The sequence below is a fragment of the Cryptomeria japonica genome, chromosome 7 (genome assembly GCF_030272615.1).
Source record: "Cryptomeria japonica chromosome 7, Sugi_1.0, whole genome shotgun sequence".
Classification (NCBI taxonomy): domain Eukaryota; kingdom Viridiplantae; phylum Streptophyta; class Pinopsida; order Cupressales; family Cupressaceae; genus Cryptomeria; species Cryptomeria japonica.
The window spans coordinates 168,232,223-168,247,604 of NC_081411.1; the positions used below are offsets into that span (position 1 = coordinate 168,232,223).

General features: G+C 36.7%; 1 protein-coding gene across 2 annotated transcripts in view; it reads left to right on the top strand.

Annotated features, from left to right (window-relative positions):
- Nucleotides 1-5,154: 5,154 nt before the first annotated feature.
- LOC131068796 (alpha,alpha-trehalose-phosphate synthase [UDP-forming] 1) overlaps nucleotides 5,155-15,382 on the top strand; it is a 202,900-nt gene continuing 192,672 nt past the window's right edge. Inside the window, exons 1-2 of one of the 2 annotated variants that reach the window (XM_058004070.2) lie at nucleotides 5,155-6,114; nucleotides 8,729-8,826. In XM_058004070.2, coding sequence (XP_057860053.1) covers nucleotides 5,580-6,114; nucleotides 8,729-8,826 — 633 coding nt within the window. In that variant the 5' untranslated portion in view covers nucleotides 5,155-5,579. The remainder of the gene's footprint in view (nucleotides 6,115-8,728; nucleotides 8,827-15,382) is intronic. The other variant, XM_058004069.2, reaches the window with a different exon arrangement.

Sequence of the window (15,382 nt, forward strand, 5' to 3'; positions counted from 1 at the left end):
TGTTTGTGGAATCCAGCATTGCTGATTTGGGATACATTATTGATGACATTCATCTTCTCTTTGATGAAGATGATCCTTCTTCGATTGTTGCGAGGGCACACTCCGACCCTCTTGTTCATTCTCTACATGATCATTCTTTCGAGGTTGACATGATTGTGGATACTTATGTATAGTAGTTGGAGGAGATCTCTTTATCTTTTGAGAAGACATGTGAGTCTTTGGGACATGTTCTACATCCATCTCCACTAGATCTTGGAGTGCCTTTTTTAGCAGTGTGGCATAGTTTACCACCTTTGGAGGGGGTATCTTTCAGCATCGACATGGGGACACTTGAGCAGTTTTCAGAGATTCCTTTCATCATGAGTTTTCTTCATACATCTTCCCTTCATGATTGGGGAGACTTCATGGATACACTTTTGGTTTTGTTTCTTCCTAAGGGGAGGAATGTTGTTCAACATTCGTGGGACAGTTTCTTCATACATCGAGCTTCTATCATTGGTGCAGATTCCACATTGAGGGGGGGCTTACTAGCTTCTCTTCTTCTCTCATATAGGGGGGACTTTTTCCTCACATTAGGTTTTGTCCTTCACATACTTCTATGAGAGTTCTTTGTATCCTATTTTCATCTCTCTTTTGGGGGAGGGTTTTTTCCCATTGGGTTTTTCTCTCTTTCTCCACTTTGCGAGAGATTTCATTGCATTGGTTTTCATGCATTTGCATTTGTACATGGGTACCTAACATGGCTTAGTAGCCGGGACCCATCTTGCATTGCTTAGTTGCATTGTAGACTTAAGTGCATTCCCCTAAGTTGCACTTAAGGGGGGGTGTTGGTGTAAATAACTATTCATCTTGGATATTATTACACTTACTTAAGTTTACTTAGGAAATGCATTTCATAGTAGTTTGGGTATGAGACACTTGGGTGTTTGTGCCACATTGGTATAGTGTGTGTAGGAGAATTTCCACCTTTTATGGTGTTGATCTTGTTGTTACACTCCACATTTAGTGGGTGATCCACCTCACGTGGACTATTATATTGTTTCTCCTACCTACCCACACCTATTTCCTACCTACCCTTGTTTCTTATTGAGCCACATGTCATGTTTGTGTGCTCACATATCCATAAGCCTTGCCTATATAAGCAGGCTCATCTGTATTGTATGCAATTTGTACTGTTGATCATTTTCTATTGATGAGAATACAGTTTATTCTTGTCCTATATTGTGTCTCTATTTTGTACATTTCATTGAGCTCTTGATCTTGGCAAAATCTCACACTATAGAATGAAGCTTAGTAGCATTTAATAACATGACAATTTATAAAGCTTAGAACCTTTATAAAAATCACAAAGTTATTTTTGATATAGCAAGTGTGATCGTAACTTATATATAAACCCTAGAAGAAAAACCCTAGCAATGAAGGCATTGAAATGCGAGTAATACACAGAGAATTTTAGAGCATAGAAAAAGTACCTTAAGATCTGAATGAAGCAAATTTAATCCAAAAATCTACGCTATAACGAGAATTTCAGCTCATTACCTACAAGCACGTTTCAAGGTGTGATGGCGTGAACTAGCCATTAAATTTTGTAGTTGAACGTTGTGGTTCTAACAACAAAATCCTTTTCAAGTAGCAACAGATAGGAAGTGAGAACATAACCTCTTTTATTATTATTTAATCGCCACTATTTAATAAGCTTTTTCGGAACTGTGGAGTTAAGTGGACCACGAGCATCTTTGTCTAACTGCCTAATTGCGCGATGATCTGGACCGTTGATCATGAGAGATACAAACACTCAATAGCATAGCTATAAGGCAGATGGGCCGGTCCCACATCTCCATCATACCACATAGTCTCAAGTGTGTTAGAAGCTTATTGGTCCATGTGTGCAAAGTCACCTTTTAGCGGGGCCCATGTGCCATGTTTGCAGGCGGTGTTGCAGAGTTAGGTTGGGTGAGCAATTTTGGCTAATTGCGTAGTTGCATGATGATCACAACCATTATCTCAGGGAACATGCATGAAAAGACAAAAAGAGATTAGGGCCACAACGACAAGTTGGCTAATGTGCGGGGCCAATCATGATAATGAATAAATAGGCTCAAGTCATAACTAATGGGATCAGGAACTGGCTACAACAAGTCAATATCCAATTATAACAAAAAGAGAAGAGAATCCACAATGAGTCCTAGGGTTTAAGGATTTAGGTTTAAGTCATGAAGACATAAACCAAATGTTAAGCACTTTAGAGCAAAATTTTGCACACTCCAACACAATGCTTAAGCAACTTTGAAGAGGTTATAGAAAAGAGTTAGTTGTTGAAAGACTTAGATACTAGAAAAATACATGATCAAGGTTTACAAGGACACTAAATACAACAATGACTCTAAAAAACCCCGCCTTTGGTGCAAAAATAAAAATATGCTTAATGATGGGGTTGTAGATATAATTTTAGTTCAAAATAAATAACCCATACCGAGACTCTCAAGACCTGGATATTTGAACAACCAAGTCAATTCTCAAAGATCAAATTCATTCCTCCCAATCCACTACGATGAAATATACCCTTCAGGAGAACTCATGGAATTTTGTTTGAAGGAACTCATTGTCTCCAATCTTATCACACTTCCCAAGGCTAGACCTTTTGAACCAAAAGTGAAACTAGCATGATGGAATGATGTTGAATATAGTGAATACCATCAAAACAAATGATATTAGACCAATGATTATCATAGATCAAAGAATATTATCCAAGACCTTATTAACCAAGGAGAAGTTGTTGTAAAAGGTCATTCATCTAATGATGAGCATGTGGTATTTAAGAATCCTTTGCATGATCATGAAAAATAAAAAAACTTTTGGCTAAGAGAAGACCAATAACAATAATGCAAACTATACCAATATTGTTGAACACCACTAGCTGCTAAGAGGGGGGTGAATCAGTATACACTAAAACTTAATCAGATTTAATCTTTTACTGAACACTCATTCTATCTAACACATGCATGAAAGTAAATAATTGAAACCACAAAACCAACCACACAAGAACACTAAGATTTTTACGTGGGAAATCCAAATTGGGAAAAACCATGGTGAGAATTATTTTACTATATGATAATCAGATTACAAAGTTTAAATCTGAGGTCAAGGAGCTCACTACCCTTAAGATGACTTGCAAGCTAAGGTGCACAACCTTAGGGAAAGATTCAAAAGAGCAACTTGCAAATACTAAATATTACTTCTTTAGGGCAAGATATAATACATCTGATAAAGATACATCGATAGGGTTGAATTATAAGGAACCATATCCATTGGTATGTAGATCATAGTTCACAAATCAAAAGAAACTATCTTCATCATTGCTCTATAACACTTTTGGACCACTATATTGATTCACATATACTTTGCATGATACAAACAACTTATCTCTCTTTTTCCATAATGATTCCATCATTAATATATCAAATAGAACCTCAATGGCACCAATTAGGTTGGACTAATTAGGTGTAACGTGTAAATACAAAATAGTTAGCCAAAAACAAACTTTAATAAAAATCTGGAAGGAAAATGAGACATGTCAAATTTCACACCAAGAACTAGCACAACTTCCAATCCATCTGAAATCATCGCTCATAGATCCACATGAAACTACATAGACCAACATATTATAGGTCAGGTGCAAAAGATAAAACTGTCAAAGCACACTGCCACAACTTTACACAATGTTCAATATGGACCACTAGGTGTACTTGAGGATGCACAAGATAGAATCAACAAACACCACTAACATTGAGTAACCAAATTGCATCACCAGAGTACTAGTAGATATAAGAATGCAACACATTCCTATACACTAACACCAGAATAGTCACACTTGTCTAAACACTAACTGTGGATCCTAGAAACTAGCAGCAAAGCTTCAAAAAATTCAAGAAAAATCATTAGAAGATTTCTATAACAACCACAAATAGAGTCCCACTACAATTGCACTATACCAGACCACATTCAAACCAAAGATTGTAACCAAGTAGCCCATCCAGATCAACAAGTTCTCACATTTGACTATTTTATATCTTTACTACACCAACATCCTTGGACTCTTCTAAAAATCATCCAACATTGTCATAAATGGTTGGGCAACACTTTCAAATGTACAAGACCACATACTAGTTGGGCTTTGCTCATGTTTGACTACTTACTATATTTCTCATGTGTTGATGACTTTGTATCTTCACTACAACATTATGCTTGATCTCTTCTAACAAATCACCCAACAATGACATTCTATAAACTTTATGAACATACCATACAACAAATGTAAATGTATAAGATTGCAATGTTATGGGACAACTTCAGAGTGTGTAGTAGCCAAATTTGCAATGGAAGGTATAACATAAGCTAAATAACTCACAAACAAGAATCTTCTCATTTATATATTGAATATAATATAGAATAAATTTGCACTATTGAATTCATTATTCAATGACATTTACATACCTTTATGGTTCTATATTTAATTTTTAACAACATGCAATAAAATATAACCATCTAAGTCAAACTTAATTATATTGTCATCTAAATGAGATTTAATTGTATTGCTATGAAAACCATTCATTATGAAGATTTTAAAAAGTGACACATATGTTCCATGATTATAAATAAACTTAATGTTATTAAATACATACCCACTTTTGCCTATTATTAATTATATTAAAATATGATTATATTACTATGAAATACAAAATTAAATAACTCTATATATGATATAAAAAGTTAAAAAGAAAACATAGCAAATAATGCCACATATATACTTGATTAGCATAAAAAGAAATTTCAAGAATCACTCCTAAAATTCATTTAATAAAGTACGCAAGATGAAAGCTAAAAATCCTTTTTTCTTTTAAATTTTTGAAAAAACGTTAAGCGCTCAAAAGGAAAGAAGAGTCATGGGGGACCATATCATCAAAGCCACAAGTATTGCTTGTTTGGAGGTGAAAAAACCAAAGATAAAAAAATTGTTAACTGACATAATTCCATGTGAAAATGTACAATTTCCACCATACATACCACCTTCCCCATGCCACCCTAGCATTGGATGAGGCATGCAACTTGCAGAAATGGTTCAGCAGGTGCCTTCAAAATAGATTTCTATTGTCTCTACTTTCTTGCACATTTGTACTGGAAAGAAAAGATCAAATTTTCTATAAATATTCACAAAGTACACCAATGATGGCGTTTTAAAACGTTCTGTATTCCGTTAAGGCTTTCCCGATGAGCTCTTTCCCGGCCATAGAAACGTCTCCTTGAGAATCCCCTGTTCTTTTAGTTTTTCCTTTAGCTCATTAACAACAACAAAGAACCTTCTTAATTACTGCTACAACAGTAAACATTTAACACTAGTTGTGTATATATATGAGTGGGAATTTCGGTTCAGGCCCAATCAAGAGCCACCGACATTTTTTTTAGTGTATTTAGAGAGAGCTGAAAAATACTGTTGTTGGGGTGGTTTTTTTTGCTGTCTTGTGTATTGGGTTTTTGAATTCTTTTTGTGGGTGTATATTGTTATTGCATACCATCCTACCATGGTAAGTACTGCTGAAAAGAGTCGAATATGGGAGGGAGATGACTCCAATCCATACTCAAGAAGTTTATCGTCGTCGTCGTCGTCTTCTTCTTTTTCTTCTTTATCTTCTGAGCTGGGAAATGGAGGCCCATTGATAAATTCTGAGCTGGGTAATGCAGGCAATTCAAGCTCTATAAGGTTGCCTCACGCATACGGTACTACTAGAGTGGAGAGGCTTTTGAGAGATAGGCAGCTCAGAAAAAGTGAAGGAAATAGCAATTCAAGGGATTCTAATGCGGCTGAAGGCGAAGCGGAAGAACATATTGATGGAGGAGGGGAGTACAGGCCTAAAAGGTGTGGAGTGGGGAGTCCTGGAGCAAATGGACTAGCTGAGATAGCTACTTCTTGTGCCGGAACTAAAGTTGAGGAGGGGAGGCCTACCAGGCAGAGGTTGCTGGTAGTTGCTAATAGACTGCCCGTCTGTGCTACCAGGAAGGGAGAGGATTCCTGGTCGTTGGAGATTAGTGCTGGAGGCCTTGTCAGTGCTCTTCTTGGTAAATTCTTTCTTTTAAGGCCTGTTTTTGTCTCTTTCTCGTTTACTAGATTGATCTATTTAATATATTTCTACGCTGCCTTTCTTTTTCTTTACTTCTTCTGGCTGTTATTCAATCCCCATTTGGTAAATTTCTTGCTATTTCCTTCTGTGTTCTTGGATGGATCTGATTAATGTTTTTCCTATGTTTTAGCCATTCCTTTAGCACATATTGGCTGTAATTCAATTCCCGTTAGTCGACTTTGATCTTTTGTGAAATTTTTGTTTTTAAGAATTGTTTTGATCTCTTCTTGGGTTTTGAATGGCATTTGTTTATGTTTTTTCTATGTTGGAGGCGCTCCTTTTGCTCCTGGCAATTGATGTTCAGTCCCGCATTTGGCAATATAATTTTGACTCTATTCATTTTAGACCTTGTTTTATTCTTATTGGATAATTGGATAGATTTTATTATTTTATTAAAATGTTAAAGAGGTCGAGATTGCTCCCTGTGAATGTTACTTGGCTTCCATTGGCCTTCTTTACGTTAAGAGTAATTTCAATGTCAAATTTGATTTGTTCCGAGTCCTGTTTAATCTCTTTTAGGCTCTTGAGTAGATCTAATGCATTTTTTAAATCTGTTTTAGAGCTGCCCATTTTGTTTTTGGTGGCTGTTATTTAGTCCCAAGTTGTCCGTTATGATCACTTCTGGACATTCAAACAATATAGATTTGTTATATAGCTTGTTTTTATCTCTTTTTGGGTTCTGTTGATATATTTTGTTCATATTTTCTCTTGTTGAGCTTTTCGTTTTGCTCCTAGTGGATCCTATTTAATTACCATTAGCCTACTTTGATCATTGTTGGGCTGTAAAATATTAATGTAAAAATTTTCAATTCTTTTTAAATCGCTAATTTGTTTTTGGATAGATCTGGTTCATGTTGGAACTGTTTTCTAAATGGCTGTTATTCAATAACCTTTTGCTCTTGGCGGGTCATCTTTAGCCCCCATTTTCCTACTTTGATCATCTATGTACATTTATATAATACGCACTTGCTTTGATCTTTGATTAGGTTCTTGACGAAATTTTGTTTGTGTCTTATATGTTTGCCGAGCACATTTTGCTCTTGGTGCAATAATGCATCCAATTTCCTTTTGCATAATTTGCTCATGGACGTGGATGCAGTTGTTCTGATTTTAGTTTGAATTTGCTTTAGGCCTTGTTTTGATCCTTTTTTGGGTTATTAAATGAATCGAGTTCATGTTTTATCTGTATGGAGGCGCTCATTTTGAATTGGGTATTATACAATCCCTAATTTTCCTAGGTTGGTCAACTGTTGTTATTAATTTAATTTCAAATTGTTCAAAGCTTTGTTTGATTGCTATCTAGGTTCTTGGGTTGGCATGGCTCATGCTTTTTTTTTAATGTTTGAGCTACCATTTTATTGTTGTTATTTAATTTCCATTCGCATGTTTTGACCATTTCTAGGCGCTAATGTAGATCTTCTTGGGTTCTTGGATAAATTTAGTTGATATTTCTGATGTGGGAGGTGCCTCTTTTCTTCCTAGTTGCTGCTAATTTAATTCACATTTGCCTTCATTGGTCATTTGTATACAATATAAGTTCAATTATTTCTTCAAGCTCTATTGACATCTTTTGTTGGTTCTTTCAAGGAGCTCCCATTTTGCTTTATGTGGCAGTTTTTGAAACTCCTTTTCTCATTTGTAGACAACATAATTTTAATTTCTATTAAGCCTTGTTATGATCCCTTTTTGGATCTTTAATGGATTTCGTTGATTTTTTTATTTGATGTTGGAGCTGTTCATTTTCTTGTTCTGGTTTCCTTACTTTGATCAATTGGGCATTCACATAATTTCAACTTCAGTTTTATCAGAGTTTCTTTCAATCTTGTTTTGGGTTCTTCAATAGCTCTATTTCATGTTTTTTCAACGCAGAAGCTGCACCATTTTGCTCTTGATGGTTGTTTTACAAATTGCACCTGCATATAATTTCAGTTTCAAATTTAATTTGTTTTAATCCTTGTTTTGATCTCTTGGGCAAATCCTGTTTATGTTTCTTTGATGGGGAAGCTGCTCCAGTTGATGTTATCTGGTTCCCATTTGCCCTGTGGATGTTAATATAATGACTAGTTCAATTTGAATTTGTTTTATACCTTGTTTTGAACTCTTTCTTGATTCATGAAGCTCTAATCCATGTTGCAGCTGATCGTTTTGCTGTTGATGACTGCATTCAGTTCCCATTTGTCTACTTCATTTGTGGATATTTATATAATTCTTTTTCTTAATTTGAATATTTTGTAAGCCGTTTTTATGTCTTTTTAGGTTCTTGGATGAAACTTGATGATGTTTTTTGATCTGGGTGCTGCCCCTTTTGCTGTTGTTATTTAGTGCCTATTTTGATATGAATCCAATTTCAATTTTAGTTTCTCCCCTTGATCTTGGTATTTTGACTTAAGTTACTTTCTCTTATGTTTTTTGGTGAAAAGTATCTTCATAAGCAACTAATTAAAGCAGTCTAACATCAGTAAAAAGGCTTTAATTTTATCAAGTTTATTGGAAAAAGTAAATTCTTTGGTTTTCTTGGATTTATTAAGAAATGTTCTGTTCTATTTTTCCAGGTTTGAGGCAGTTTGAGGCCAAATGGATTGGATGGGCTGGTGTGAATGTAACGGACACGGTTGGGCAGGTCGCACTCACAAATGCTCTAGCTGAAAAGGTTAGTTAGAAGTTGCATCTTTCGAAACTTATGTGCTTGGGATAGCCTCCCATTAGTTTGGTCTAATTTTCTGTTGACCTCCAATGACAGAATCTGTATGGTTGCAATGCATATTGAAACTTACGGGATTGGGATAGCTTCCCATTAGTTTGATCTAATTTTGTGCTGGTCTGTTAAGACAGAATCTGCATAACTGTATACAAAATGCTTCTGTTATATGAATTGTTGCAATCCCAGCGATTCTATTTACTAAAAAGAAAAACAATTTGATGTAGTATCAATCATAGTTGAAAATCTCGGACTCGCCTCGGACTCGGCAAACCAAAATTTTGGACTCGGACTTGGACTCGTGAAAGACTCGCGAAAGACTCGGCAAAGACTCGGCAAAAAAAAAAAAACCGTAGTTTTACAAAAAAACATAAAGAAATTAATGCATTTAGAGAACATAAGTGCCATAATTGAAACATTACACATGTCATATGATCTACAAAGTACAAACACGCAATATTTGAAATTTCATCATTCATGGCAGCATATTCAAGTTTCAAGTTTCAACTCTAAAATGTATAATACTATAATGGCAGCATAAGTATATAAATGTTCACAAAATTACATATAATGATATGTCCAAGTCCAACTGCAAATGTGAAAAACAGCAATGTGAATGAACAAACCAAAGAGAAGACTACATCTTCCTCTTTGTGTTTTTCCTAATATAGCTCAATTTTTCAGGCCTTGAGCTAGAAGTAGTAGCAGTGGGTGTTGTGGTATCTAAATGGTGAGATGATTCTTCTTCAAAGTCAGAGTCCTCATCATCATCCTCATCTTCGTCCTCATCTTCATCCAATCTTGCTCCTTCTGCATCTTGTGCTGCTCCTCTCTCTATTTCTGCAATTTCTTCTTCGGTAAGGAGGACATCATCACCATCATTTTGTTCATTCATGGTCCAATCACCATATGGATCAATTTCATCCAAGTCAATGGCCTCATGTGAAACACCCTCCACCTGTCTACCTCGAAGGCGAAGGTTGTACCGAACAAATACTAGATCATTGAGCCGCTTTTGTGACAATCTATTTCTCTTCTTTGTGTGAATGCTTTCAAAGACACTCCAATTTCGTTCACACCTAGAAGCATTGCATGGCTGAGACAAAACACGGATAGCTATCTTTTGAAGATTAGGCGTGCCGGCACCATAATTCTCCCACCATAAATCTACAAAAAACATTTAGAAATATTAGAATTGAGAAAAAAATGTAACAATCAAGTTTGTAGGTTTTTTCTTGCACTATTGAACTAAGTTACTAAATGTTTTACCTGGTTGTTGTTTTCCTCTCCTATCAATTGCTAGTTGTGATGAGAAGAGTCTCCCCTTTGCACTTTTGTAGATCTTGAACAATGGAATGAACATTTCCAAATTCAGAAATAGATACTAGATAGTCAAAGTGTCAAACTCAAATTCAATAATGAACATTTCCGAATTCATAAATAAAGAAAGAGCAATTGCAAATGTCAAATCTCACCTCCAACTCATCAAGAACCTTGTCTCTCAACTCAGGATCAGGTGTCATCTTATCAATGCATGTAATAACACTTGCCATGACCTCCTCATCAGCCCTAAATGAATCAGAGAAGTAGAATTTCGGGTTCAAAAAGTAGGCGAAGGCATGTATCGGTTGGTGGAGTTGGTTTGTCCACCTATGATCAATGATGCGCCAAAAGATTTCACATTTTCTTGCATTTCCACGATAGTAATGTGAAATGGCCTCTTTGGCCCTATCCATGGCCTCATAAATGAAACCCATTGGCATGCCCTCTCCATCCACCATACGAAGAACCCTCACCAAAGGTTCTGTCACCTAAAAAAATTAAAACAAATTTTAAATTAGTACAAAATCAACCCCTAAAAAATAAAATCAGCAAATAGACAAGATTGTATAAACTTTACTTTTGTGTTTGTTACTTACCGCAGTCAACTCCTCTCCACTTTTATTGAACCCTTCATCAAAAACAATGGTCACAAGCTTCTCTGCTTCAGGTTTTTTGGAGTATGCAGACCCCAACCAAGCATCTGACACAAACATCTGCTTAAGATGAGGAATGGCACTAAGAATGCTCTGCAAAGTGATGAAGTGGCTAGCAAATCGTGTCACTCCAGGTCGCACAAGGTCCTTGCCATTTGTGTGTTTTCTCATCAAAGCAAGCACCCAAGTATGGTTGTAGATGAATTTGGTGACACTTTTTGCATCTTCAACCACCTTCTTCACCCATCCAATCTTCCCAATGTCCTCTAGCACCAAGTCCAAGCAATGTGCAGCACAAGGACTCCATGTAATCGAAGGATGCCTCTGCATAAGCATTCTACCTGCAGATACATATGCAGCTGCGTTGTCCGTGATAATTTGGACAACATTCTCAACTCCAACTTCCCGAACCACACCATCCAACAGATTACACAAAGTCTCTGCATTTTTTATTTCATTTGAGGCATCAACAGACTTTATGAATACCATTGCACCATTTGAAGCCACCAAGAAGTTGAGAAGAGTCCTATTCCGTCCATCTGTCCATCCATCAGATAAAATGCTGCATCCTTTTCTCTTCCAATACCTTTTCTGATCATCAACCACACCTTCTGTATTTTTCACAGCTTTCTCTAGCAATGGCTCACTGAAGTCATGACCTGTTGGGGCCTTAAACCCCTTACCCGCCACTGTACATGCATTAACAAAACTTTCCCAATACACATTGTTTGCTGCATTGAAAGATAGATTATTGTAAAACCAAAAGTTTGAAGCTGCTATCCGTGCTTGTTCATGCTTCTCTCTATTCCATCCTGTACCTTCAAGTGAAGGTTGTGCACCTGGAACATTGCGTGGTACAAAAAAATTAGGGTCTGATCTAACAAGAGTGCCACTAGCCTCACCCTCATTGTCACCAAAAGATGAAAGTGACTGACGACCCCGACTGTGACCAATGGGACCCGAAGTGGACAATGTGGGATTCATTGCAGCTGCTATGGCTTCTCTTGTTTTTTGCCTTTCTTCCTTATGCATATCATTCTCAACAAGAATGGCCTTCATCTCTCTAATAATTTCAGGAGTTGATTTGGGGCATGCCTCCACACCATATCCAGGTATTTGTGCAAGGTGGTATTTTAATCTATTGATTCCACCAGTCATCCATCTTGTGCATTCGGTGCAAGTGACCTCCCCTTTTTGCTTCCTGCAATCCCATATTTCCAAACTTTATCTCTTTGTCTTCCTGACCTTGGGGTTGCCCTTGGAGTTGAACTTGCCATTGCTGATTTAACATGAAAAAAAAAATCAGCAGGGTTTTATGGAAAATCAACAAAAAAAATGACAATGAATCATTTGGGAAAAATAGCATTCAAAAACAAGAAAAAAAAAGAGGAAATAACTTAGGAAAGAAAATAGAAAAAAATTTGGCAGCATATCCCCTTGTTTTTCAAGATTTTTTTCAGTTTCAAAACAATGAAATGATTCAAATGAAAAAAAAAAAGAAAGAGAAAAATCCTTACCTAGATCTCTCTTGCTGATTTTTCCTTCTTCCCTCTACTCCTCCAAACCCTTCTAACTTGCTCCAGCCAAAAAAAAACCAAAATGAAGTCAAAAAATAAAAAAAAAACGCGGTTTTAACCCTCACGGGTGCGTTTTTCTGGGCCCGCGAGTCCCTGTGAAAGACTCGCGAGTCCGAGCGAAAGACTCGCGCGAGTCTTTGCGAAAGACTCGCAAGTCTTTCGCAGGGACTCGCCTGGACTCGCCACGCGAGTCCTAGGCGAGTCGACTCGCGGCGCCAAAGGACTCGCGAGTCCGTGGCGAGTCCGAGGCGAGTCGGAGAGTTTTAAAACTATGGTATCAATGATGTTATGGTGACTCCTCTTATAGTTATAAAGAGTGCCCCTACGACTGCTTGCACAAACCTGACAAATAATGCTACAATCAAAGTTTAAGACCTAAGTCTGTCGGATGGTTTCCGAATACTTTGTTTAATTAATTAATCTCTTTTATGATGAGGAACTGTAATGTCCCCATTTTTTGGATTAATTAATTTAATTAGTTAAGTTGTCCAAATTATTGATATTTCTTTTGGATAGCTTGATTAATTATTTTAATTAATAATATTAAGTTAATTATTTATAAAGTTATCAAATAAATTAAAATATGACTTTATATTTAATTAATTTAGTAAAGTGACTTAATTAAAAATTATATCATAAAGTCACTTAAGTGAAATAATATTTAATATTATTTCTAGAAGCTTCTAGAGATGGACTGAAAAAGTATAAAGGGAGATCTAGTTGAGCTTCAAGGCAGCGAGGATTTGATTTTGATATTGATTGGGTTTTGTGGAACCAAGGGGTTTCTGCAGAATATTGTCTTTGGGAACGGAAACTCCCATTGATAGCATAACTGAGGGAGTGAAAGATCTCTCGAGGGGTTGCATTAAGGAGGTGATACTTCAGTCATCTCGATTGTACTTAAATTGTGGCCAAAGGCCAACTTGCTAAAGTACAATTTGGAGGAGTCAAGAGGAGACATTTGGTGTGGAAGTTTTCAAAGGTTGTTCTACATTGATGCTGTCTATACCTTCAGTTCACTGAGTTTATCTCAGTCATCTTCAGACCTGCCACGGCTAGGGTGAAATTTACGATTTTTCCCATAGGAGATCATATTGGCACCGACTCCACCCTCTCATTGGAGCGCTCCACTCTCATGGTGACATCGTTGGTTTATGAAGCAGGGAAGGGAACTTAGAGGCGGCTGATTACTAATTCTGATCAGAAACATTCAGATCAGGGACAGCAGACAACGAACCATGATATTATTCATTGTGACCCATACTAAGCATCGACCTCATTGAGGGACTCAAGGCGATTCTTCCTAGCTGCAAATTGAAGGTGACTGAGGAAGGTGCAGGTGTTATAACAGTCTGAAGCAATCGGTTCACTTCTTCCTCTCCCACGATTTTGTTCTTATCTTTCTATTTGAGCATCAAACCTACCATTTGTTGAAAGCGTTGTGCTAGGGAGAGGTCAGCAATTAAGATCAGTGGCTGAGAGGAAACTTAATGCTAGCAATCAATTATATCAGACATATTTATCTGCAGCAGGGGCGATTCTAAGGACAATTCAATTGGGTAGTGTGGAGACTACAATCAGCAAGGTATTGTTTGCTTCATCAATAACAAAACAAGGCGATATTTTCCAAGTGCTTTGTCACTTAGTTTCCATTGTATTTCAGTTATATGCAGACCATCCATGGCTGCCATGTGTCTGCAGATTTTCTGAGCATTTAATGCTAGGTTGCTAGGTCATTTGGCACTTGTTTGACTATTGTAGTGAACTCATGGTCTCATGAATAAAAGGAGTAATAAGGTTGCATCTTATTTATACATTGTCCAAGGTTGCATGCCAATTGTTTGATTAAATGACAGTCAGCTGTAAAAGTATGATTTTGGCTTCCGATTGGTGTAATTACTTTGAAAACTTGTTGCACATTCATCCTAAGGAATTATGCTATCATTGAGTAGCTTTTTGTAAGTCATACTTCGAAGTAAACTTGTGGATGATACCTACAAAACAAGTTTGAAACTTTGTGATAGTCATACTGTATAACACGCAAGTTATAAAATCTGCATAACACACAGATTGACAGCCAACTGCTTGTCAATATTCCTTGCATATTCATTCTAACAACTGCAGGGGATATTTCAGGAACTCCTGGTGGATAAAGGAGTGCTATACTTATGTTTTTTCTTCTTTGATTGTTGACTAACAGTCTCCTTACCCTTTGCTTGGGATTCTCCAAGCATACTTTTCCTTCTTTTAGGAGCATGTCTCTCCTCATCTGCATGGACCTGTTGTGACGTTTTCACACATCGCCCCATTGCAAATGGGGACCCATGTTTTTTTGCTCGTTTTGTTCGTTTTCGCTTTGCTTTTTCTAGGGTTTTGTTAGTTTGTTAGTTGTCTGGATTTAGGGCCAAGCCTTAGGGTTTTAAATTTTGCCTTTTCAAGCCAAAATCCAGTCGTTTTTGAGGGCTTTTGAGTTTCCTTTTCTAGAATGCAAATTTTGAATGAAATGAATTCGCCAGAATGGTCTAATTTTCAATTGGAATGTTGATGCAGAGCTTAAATTTGTCTAAGTGTTGAAGATGAAATGTGAATTTTTGTCCAATTGAATATTTTTGACCAAATTTTGACTTTTTTGAATTTTGATCCTAAGCATTTCAAATGATTTGTTTTCGCCTTGTGAAGTGATAAAATGTGTAAAATCATGATATTTTGGCCTGTAGGAGCAAAATCGCTCCTGTCCCTCAGTGAAGGACGGGAGCTCGTTTTCAAATATCTTACTATTCTTGCAGAGTCCAGACAAATTTTACGTTTGAAGTGATGGAGAAAGGCGAGATCTTTCCATTGAATATAAATTGAAGATTTTCATGAACACAGAAATGCCTCCAGGGGAAAAATCGCTCCTGTCCCTCAGTGAAGGACCGGAGCTACAAATCCAATTTTGCTTTGTCCTTGCAAGAT